At 45.1% G+C, this 10492-nt stretch overlaps 1 protein-coding gene across 1 annotated transcript; it reads right to left on the reverse strand.

The window, feature by feature from the left end:
• Nucleotides 1-1042: 1042 nt before the first annotated feature.
• dhps (deoxyhypusine synthase) lies at nucleotides 1043-7582 on the reverse strand. The gene is made up of 10 exons (XM_080833814.1): nucleotides 7446-7582; nucleotides 6144-6342; nucleotides 5321-5503; nucleotides 4956-5077; nucleotides 4680-4776; nucleotides 3865-3951; nucleotides 3458-3563; nucleotides 3002-3105; nucleotides 2676-2801; nucleotides 1043-2099 (listed from the first exon to the last, which is right to left on the reverse strand). Exons 2-10 carry the CDS (start codon nucleotides 6336-6338, stop codon nucleotides 2007-2009), a joined length of 1113 nt encoding a protein of 370 aa, XP_080689940.1. The 5' UTR covers nucleotides 6339-6342; nucleotides 7446-7582; the 3' UTR covers nucleotides 1043-2006.
• Between the last annotated feature and the right edge of the window lie 2910 nt (nucleotides 7583-10492).

Raw genomic sequence — 10492 nt, forward strand, 5'->3', positions numbered from 1 at the left:
ATGGTTCAACTGCACTATAGGCCTAGAGTCCTTGTTTATCTGAAATGTGCACTTTATAATTTTATTTTGTACCGCCCTGTTTGGCAATGTTGTTTTTCAATAAAATAAAACTTTTCCATGTTGATAAGAGCATTAAAAAAAAAATCAAATGATTGAAGGGACATTCAGGAGGGCCAGTCAGGGAAGCTTACATTTTTGCTTGCAAAACAAAATGCTCAAAATTAACAAAACATAGCATTTTTGAAAATGTATTCACTTAGGACAGATGAACAGCCATCCACAAAAGACAACTATGAAAGATGTGTGCCAGTTAGAATTTGTGCATATCCTGTTCAAACAGACTGGAGACAGCGAGACAGTGAGGCAGCAACGAGCTGTGCCTCAACTTAGATTGCGCAATCCCTCACTAACTGGGTTGAGCGCATGCGTAGAACCTATTTAGTCTTGCTGAGCTTGACATAAAACCGCCGTGAAATAGCATGCAGTACCTATGCCTCAATGAAGCCCACCGACAACCAAACGGTCGGGTTTATGCTTGTTCTGCCGTTGCTCTTGTTCTACACTTATATTTGACATTGACTGCGAAAATGGAAGATTCTATAGCTAAGCTAAAACAATTCTCAGAACCGGACTGGAATCAAAACGTGAAGTGATCAATAATGGGAGAAAAACACTGTAGCTAAAATGTATGCTTCATACGACAGGGCAGAAGATAACTCGATCGACTTCTAAAATTCAACACCTCAAGAATAGATTTGGTTTTGGACGTACAGCGACGACTAAATTAGGGAGGCTTCTCACCCCTCATTCGCTAACATTCCATTAATATCAGAGTATGCCCATGCTCCGTTGATTTCCCATTATTTCTCTTAGGATTGTTTAATGTCTATGTGAAGCCATTTAACATCACACAAGAGGGAAAGAAAGAAAGGGAGAGGCAGAGAGAGGGAGAGAGAGTGGGGGGGAGAGAGAAAGAGAGAGGACAAGAGAGAGAGAGAGAGAGAATCATATTTAGGAAATAATGACAAAGAGCTTTGTGGATTATTATATTTATTGATTGATGTTTTCTGAACATCAGAGTGGTTTTATTTGCACACTGAAACGAGACACACCAGAAGGACAGAGGACTCTGGGTGACCTGGGATTCTTATTCGACATTTCTGAGCGTTCCCAGGCTGCTGCTGCTGGGCCGGACATGGGCCGGTTCTGACCCGGAGGAGGAGGCGTTCTGAGCGAGGGGTTCTGGCCGGGAGGAGGCGTTCTGAGGGAAGGTTCTGGCCCGCAGGGGGCGCTCTGAGGGGAAGGTTCTGGCCCGTAGGAGGAGGCGTTCTGAGGGGTACCGGTTCTTGCCAGGAGGAGGAGGCGTTCTGAGCGAAGGGTTCTGGCCGGGAGGAGGCGTTCTGAGGGGAAGGTTCTGGCCCGTAGGAGGAGGCGTTCTGAGGGTTCTACGGTCTGTGTTACAGGGGTGCTTAAATGACCAGAACATTCCAGGGGTGCGTTACTTGAACAGTCCAACTTAAAAATAACCATTATAACATTACAGCCATGCACAACTCACTCTACAGTACTGCTCTCACACACACACACGCACGCGCACGTGCAGGCACACACACACGCACACGCACTCACACACACACTCACACACACACACACACACACACATTAATGTATGCAGGTATATATATAACAGACATCCAGTCTCAAAGTGCATTTCCGCCATGTCTTTGGGGACTTCTTTTTAAAATAAAAACACATAACGTAACCATGACATCTTTGGAGTTATGGGACTCTGTCTGTGAGTATTTCACGTAAACACAACCCTTCCAAAACACACACATTCTTTATTTCCTCTCTCACACAAACACACACACACACACACACACACACACACACAGAGAAGCCAGGTAAGCCAGAAGAGTGTTTCTCTTTCTTCTCTCGCTCAGACACACACACACACACACACACACACACACACACACACACAGAAGACAGGTAGGCCAGGAGTGTTACTCGTTCTTCTCAGCGATTAATTTGTCTGCTTGATGAGCAAACGTCTCGGCCACAAGAAGAGGGAAGACCAGAGTGACGTCACCATACACCTGGAACACACACACACCTGATATTAACACACACACACCGGATACACACACAAACACACCTGGTATTAACACACACACACACCGGATATTAACACACACACACACACACACACATACACACACCTGATATTAACACCCACACACACACACACACACACCTGATATTAACACACACACATACACAGCTGATATTGACACACACACACACGCAGATGATATTGACACACACACACACACTAACACACACACTGGTGAGTACTGGCTAAATAAAATAAATAACTAATGTTGCTTAATTGGCTCTAATACAGTTACCAATGAGTTGTGTGTTTGTGTATTTAACTGGTAGACTGGTAACTACACACCACAAAAACACTCACAGACACACACACACAAGAAAATGTGTATGCACCCCTTGTAAGTCGCTTTGGATAAAAGCGTCTGCTAAATTACTTAATAATAATAAAATAATAATAACACACACACCACAAAAACAGACACACACACAGAGACAGACAGACACAGACAGACAGACAGACACACAGAAACACACACACAGACACAGACACACACACACACCTTGACCGGTTTGGCGTCCATGCGGATCTTTCCCCAGGACACTGCCTCATCGGGCCGCGCTCCAGAATCAGAGCCGTCAAACTCCTGACCCGTGTTCACAAACACAGAATAGTCTGCCCCGTTCCTCTGTGACACACACACACACACACACAAACACACACACACACACACACACACACACACACACACACACACACACACACACACACACACAATTATGTTAGCTCACTAAATCTGGGGTGAAAAAAGATGGCAAAGAGAAGTGTTTGTAAGTATATGTGTGTGTGTGTGTGTGCGTGTGTGTGTGTGTGTGTGTGTGATGGTACCATGAGATTGGCGTTGCAAACGTGATGTTTGACCAGTCCACCTCCCAGGATGATCATTCCAGTGCGTTTGGCAAACACTGCTTTACTGTTCAACCTGCGGATGTCTGCACACACACACACGCACACACACACGCACACACACACGCACACGCACACGCACACGCAGAGATGTAATCACATTCCCACATACATACATACATTTGGGTGCACTGAGTTAGCATTTAGCTTAGCATCAGAACTGCCCATTACAACTATACTTCTGAGAGCAGACGTTTCAGGAGTGGAAAGGCTTAAAATGTGTGTGTGTGTGTGTGTGTGTGTGTGTGTGTGTGTGTGTGTGTGTGTGTGTGTGTGTGTGTGTGTGTGTGTGTGTGTGTGTGTGTGTGTAGAGTGTGTGTGTGTGTGTGTGTGTGTTGGTGTGTGTGTCTGTGTGTGTGTGTGTGTGTGTGTGTGTACCCTCCACGATGTCCAGCACCAGGCCTGGGTTCTTGTATGAGTGGAAGTAGATCATGTCCCCCAGAGATCCGTCGGTCAGAGCCGGACTGAACACCGGGATGTCGTTCTACAGACAGGGGAAACCAGACAGAACGTTACATGCATGTGTGTGTGTGTGTGTGTGTGTGTGTGTGTGTGTGTGTGTGTGTGTGTGTTTATGTGTGTGTTTATGGGTCTGTGTGTATGGGTCTGTGTGTATGGGTCTGTGTGTATGGGTCTGTGTGTATGGGTCTGTGTGTGTGTGTTTAGATGTGTGTATGTTTATGTTTATGTGTCTGTGTGTATGGGTCTGTGTGTTTAAGTGTGTGTGTGTTTATGTGTGTGTGTGTGTGTGTGTGTGTTTATGTGTGAGTGTGTGTGGGTCTCACCTTGTAAGCCCAGTAGTAAACAGACTCTGGGTTGTTGATCTCTTTTCCGAGCCTGTGGATCATCTTAGACGGGGTCCAGTGCACACCCTACGTTACCATGACAACGATCACTTAGTTACCAGTGCACACCCTACATTACCATGACAACAATCACTTAGTTACCAGTGCACAACCTGCATTACCATGACAACAATCACTTAGTTACCAGTGCACTGCACACCCTACATTACCATGACAACAATCCACTTAGTGACCAGTGCACACCCTACATTACCATGACAACAATCACTAAGTGACGAGAGAGAGACAGAGACAGACCAAGATATACAGAGAGAGAGAGAGAGAGAGAGAGAGAGAGACAGAGAGAGAGATAGAAAGGGAGAGAGACAGACAGACAGACAAACAGAGAGAGAGAGATAAAGAGGGAGAGAGAGACACAGAGAAAGAGAGACAGAGAGAGAGAGACAGACAGACAGACAGACACAGACAGAGACAGAGACAGAGACAGAGAAAGAGAGAGACAGACAGACAGACAGACAGACACAGACACAGACACAGACACAGACACAGACAGAGAAAGAGAGAGACAGACAGACAGACAGACAGACAGACACAGACAGAGAGAGAGAGAGAGAGAGAGAGAGAGAGAGACAGACAGACAGACACAGACACAGACACAGACACAGACACAGACACAGACAGAGAAAGAGAGAGACAGACAGACAGACAGACAGACAGACAGACAGACAGACAGACACAGACAGAGAGAGAGAGATAGAGAGAGAGAGTGTGTGTGTCCAGTGTGTCCTCCTCACCTCGGTCTTCTGCTCCTGCACCATCTGGTCCAGTATGGGCATCAGCCAGTCCTCAAACTTACAGTAGTTATCATTAGGCACCAGCAGGTTCCCAATCCTACACACACACACACACACACACACACACACACACACATGCACGCACGCACGGTAAAGGGGTCGAAATAACTAGTTATTTATGGAACATTTATTTATTTGTGCGGGTGTGGGTGTGGCTGTCCACGTGCGTGTGTTTGTGTGTGTGTGTGTGTGTGTGTGTGTGTGTGTGTGTGTTACCTGTTGATGCCTCTCTGTCTCAGCTCTTTGCCCGGCAGGTTGAAGTCCCCCAGGTAGGTGGGGGCCATACACTTGATCAAGTCCTCCTCCACCCCCCCGGCTGTCGTCACAATCACATCCACCTGTCACACACACACACACATACACATACACATACACACATACACATACACACACACACACACACACACACACACACACACACACACACACACACACACACACACACAAAATGAGTTTAGATCACTCGAAAGCTGATGTAAGAACAGTGTAAAAGGTCTCTCGGAGTCCCAATGTTGCACTAGAACACGGAGTGCAATGTGGACTATACCATTCCGTGCGGGGTGGGGATGAGCGGACCGTACCATTTTGTGCTGTGCCAGGTAGCGGATGGACTCCCTCACTCCGGAGCTGATGAGGTTGGAGGTGTACCCCAGGAAGATGGTACATCCCGAGCGGGCACCTGAGACGTGACTCCCCCCCTCACCCTCACCCTCCTCCTCACCCTCCCCCTTCTCCTCCTCCACAGGCTCCAGACGCTTCTCGATCTGTGGGACACACACACACACAAACACACACACACACACACACACACACACACACACACACACACACGATGAAGGACTACCATGGCAACTACGGGAGAAACAAGGACTACCATGGCAACAACGGGAGAAAAAAACACATGTTGGAATACACTACTATGCAAGAACAATACAGCGGTTCTATTTATCGACAACGGTTGTACCCCTGTTGATTTTATGTCTGAAAGGGTTAACCCATGTTATTCAACTCTGCTCTTCGACCCTCCTCTCTCCCCTCCCCTGGAGCAGACAAGGGTGGGCAGGGGTAGGTCTGCCTATGAACAGCGTGACCCTGTGGGCAAATGAGGGTGGGCAGGGGTAGGTCTGCCTATGAACGGCGTGACACCGGGGGCAAATGAGGGTGAGTAGGGGTAGGTCTGCCTATGAACGGCGTGACACCGGGGGCAAATGAGGGTGAGTAGGGGTAGGTCTGCCTATGAACGGCGTGACACCGGGGGCAAATGAGGGTGAGTAGGGGTAGATCTGCCTATGAACGGCGTGACACCGGGGGCAAATGAGGGTGAGTAGGGGTAGATCTGCCTATGAATGGCGTGACACCGGGGGCAACAGGGTTGACAGGGGTAGGTCTGCCTATGAATCTCACCATCTTGTTGATCTCCTGCACGGCCAGTCCGAAGCTGCTGGCCTGGAAGCCGGTGGTGAGGAAGGACTGGAGCAGAGCGTGGTAGTCCACCCCCGCGTTGAAGTCGTAGCCTCTGATTCGCAGCATGTCCGTGGGGAGGGCGGTGCTCTCCTTAAGCACCGCCTCCCGGGCCAGGGATGGGGCGAGGTCTGCCATGGTCCTGAGCAAGAGAGAAATGTGATTGGCTGAGGCAGGACAGACGTGATTGGCTGAGGCAAAAGAGACGTGATTGGCTGAGGTCAGAGGCTGACCTGCTCACTAGAATTTCACTAACAACCGCATCATCATCATCATCTCCATGTGTCAGTACAGACTACGGCACATTTAAAAATATATTTCTGCACCATCATCACCATGTGTAAGTCTACAGACTAATAAACGACACATTTAAAATATATATTTCTACAGCATAATCTTCATGTGTCAGTACAGATTAATAAAGGGCACATTTAAACATATTTCTGCAGCATAATCTCCATGTGTCAGTACAGACAAAGAAACGGCACATTTTAAAATATATTTCTGCAGCATCATCTCTTCCTCAAACTCTTTCCTCACTGCTGAGCTCCGCTGTGACGCATCCTTTTCCTCTCCCCTTTACGGCACTTTAACTGGGTGGTCTAACAGCAGACAGCTCTCCTACATCTGTTGTTTGATTGTATTCCACCCCACGTGTGTGTAACCATGCACAAAGGTGTCTGTAAACACGACAAATGCAATGGGGCAAGTCTCACTCTATCATTTTATTCAACATGAACAGACGAGTACTCCACAGGCGCGACTCAATTTATGGCAGACTGAATTCCCACTCACACTGCTGACAGACAGGCACATCTTTGTCAATAAAGACCGGACAGGTACAGGGACAGAGCCCACGGTCGCGCTAATTGTGGAGGACAGTGATGAAATGTATGCAAATAGTAAACAAACCTGTGGTCCACAGGACAGGTTCATACTAAAGTAGGTAAATAACATTAGAAGTTGATAAGGACGCTGATCCGTGGGGTTACTGTTCATATTTCGTAAATTATATAATTCAGTGTCACACGAATCGCACCGTTTCAAATGTTATCATACAAAGTCGTCCTTTTTCAATTCAACCACGTCTGAAGATATAACCAGAGACCATCCACCGACTATAAGAGTTAGCTAAGATGTATAGCTGGCTAGCTCAAAGCAGCTCCGCTAACGTCATGGATAAAGTGGTAAAACACGTGTATGCGTCGGTAAGTGTTTCTCAAATATGCCTTAAAAGTAACTTACCTCGTAGTCCTCCAAATATTGTATAGGGTGTCTGTATATATTTTATTGGAGTTGCATTTAAACAGTTCTTAAATATGTTTACACTGCAGGCAAAACCGCTGACATTTTACACACGTTGTCCAAACAACTACGGTAAGCCAAGGAGGACATAACAAGGAAATATTGCGTTTTTAGAATTGGTTGACATTTCATTTGCCGTGAGCGCAAAAAGAGTCGCTGTGGACCTTGTTAGATTTCCCCTTGATACTATCTGCCTTAATCTTACTCTCCAATTTCAAAGTTATTCAAAAATAAGTTAAATAAAACTTACCGAGTGTAATTCAAACGATTTTGCATAAAATAACTAGCCGGTAGGTAGGAGGATCTTGGAATTAAAAAGCCTTTATTGTTTTTTGCATACAATTTGCATACAACGAAATTTAGAGCGCCGTTCCTGTAGGGATTTCAACAGTGGTGCAGTGGTATAAAGTTCATGTTCTCCACCTGTGGTAGTTGCAAATAAGTAGAGTAACATTTTTGTCTTATACACATAAAGTAGGTGACTGAGATTGCATTAGTGACTTGCAGTAGAATGAAGTGACTAATGTGTTAATGTTGCACAATGAAATTTCACATTTTAGTGCATGTTCTGATGAAAAACTGTCCTTCAGACAGGTTCTTGCTCTGGGGGATCTGTACCAGAACAGAGCTATATTCTTTCACTTTGAACTGAAAAGCTATAAAACACTATACAGTATATTTACTTAACCTCATTACAGATAATAAGCATTACATAATTGGTTCCATGAAAAAAATATGACATTTTGAGTTTTTTATTTGTTAAATCCTGTCAAGCTTGCATTTCTGGCTAAATATGCGAAGACTATGAACGTAGTTGCAAAGGCCCTTGATGAGAGACGAATATGCAAATGGGGTGGAGGTCTACTTGAATTTCAATAAAGTTTGAGAAAAACATGCCCTTCGAGTTTCAGCAGATGGCTTCTACGCAACATTTTATAAATGAGGCCCAAGGTGAAACCCAACAGTGTCCTACTTCAGTTTCAGTTTGTTTATTTGTTGAAGAGGGACAGTGTACATTAATAAACATTAAAATGTAAATGTACCCAATTGTAGCCAAAAGGCTAGTTTCCATTGTTAGTCCCCCTGCCAGAGTGATTGTACTCTATTTCAAAAGACTGAGCTCTGTGCTAATGTACATCCAGATCTCAAAACAGAACAGTTACGAGAAAAGCACTGAATTTGAATGTACTGTGCAAACCAGGGCAAGCTAGCTAACATTATAGCAATACAGCTAGCAATGTAGCCCTGATGTGATACCTTAACATGGAAGATGGTGCTATAATAATTGACAATTTCTAAAGATGTTACAAAAAAAAAATGAAGAATCCAAATCACTAGTTTCTGACCCATATAAAAATTAGACAGATCAGCTTTATTCTAGTCACACAACCCACCATTTTCACTAAGGCATTCCCAGAGCTGAACAGAAGGCCAATGCACTTATAGTACCACCTGCTGTTTTGGTGGCTAGACATTGCAACTCAGGCCATGTACAGATGAAGTCTAGTTTGTCTGCGTCCGTAAAGTTCAGGATACAGATAGCCTGATACAAATAGGATAGATACAAAGAGGACTAACAGTGTCCCCTGGTGGCTGGTGGCTAGACACTTACAGTACCACCTGCTGTTTTGGTGCCTAGACATTTGCAACTCAAGAGGACTAACAGTGCCAAGTCACATGATCCATATATGACATTGTTGCAGTGCACTTGGCATGTTCATTGAAAAGTGTTATGTACTTGTAAAGCATTGCATTCACATTTTCAAGAAGTGGGGCATATATAGAAGTCACATTCTGTTATCAAATTTAGGGGTATTTGTTACACATTCAGTTTGTGACATTATGGCAACTCATTTCTAAAAAAAACAATTGTTTAAACCATTGCCCTAGTTGTGGTATGCAAATAGTCACTAGTCATTTTATTTTAAACAAACTGTTTGGTCCCCAAAGGTGAAAATTTAGTGTTGAACACTCAAGCAAATGCACTAGAACCATTTCAAGCCTCCAGCTTTGGATACATCTGGTGCAAACTTTCTCTTAAAAAAAAAAAACTGAGAAGGCAATGACCAGCTGCTTAAACAATTGTATTTATTTCCACAAAGTTGCACATTGAGGGATACTTCCACATCCTGGTGACCACATTGTTCCTGGTATAAAAAGGAAAAAGGCACATATCCTGACAACTGAAGTCTCCCAAATTACTCATGTTCTGGAGACATTTATTAAAAGGAACGTAGCCAGCATGTCATGTGGGAATAACGGGAGTGTTCTCCACTGGACTAATGCGTGTTCATAAACGGGTAAATCTGAGAGAACACCTGGATCCAAGATTTTTTGTGAGGGCAGCTGGTTGTTGGCAGTTCTGATGGTACGGCCGTGGATGAAGCCACTTCTGTAGTTGGAGCTTCAGTAGTTTGGAAGGGATCCTTCACTGGCATGTAAGGGTATCCTTGTTGCATGAAGTAAGACTGCATCAACTGTTGCTGCTGCATTAACTGTTGCTGCTGCTGTTGATTTTGCGGAGGAAGCTTGGAGGCGGTGGATGGAGTTGCTTCAGTGGTAGTTGGCATTGCAGTAGTTGGAGCCTCAGTAGTTTGGGAGGGATCCTTCACCGGCATAAGAGGGTTAGAGTATCCTTGGTACATGAAGTAAGGGTTGATCAAATGTTGTTGCATCAACTGTTGCTGCTGTTGATTTTGTGGAGGAAGCTTGGAGGCAGTGGATGAAGTTGCTTCAGTGGTAGTTGGAGCTTCAGTAGGTTGGGAGGGATCCTTCACTGGCATGTAAGGGTATCCTTGGTGCATGAAGTAAGACTGCATCAACTGTTGCATCAACTGTTGCTGCTGTTGATTTTGAGGAGGAAGCTTGGAGGCAGTGGATGAAGTTGCTTCAGTGGTAGTTGGCATTGCAGTTGTTGGAGCTTCAGTAGTTTGGGAGGGATCCTTCACTGGCATGTAAGGGTATCCTTGTTGCATGAAGTAAGACTG

The sequence above is a fragment of the Sprattus sprattus genome (genome assembly GCF_963457725.1).
Source record: "Sprattus sprattus genome assembly, chromosome: 3".
NCBI classification, from domain to species: Eukaryota; Metazoa; Chordata; class Actinopteri; order Clupeiformes; family Clupeidae; genus Sprattus; species Sprattus sprattus.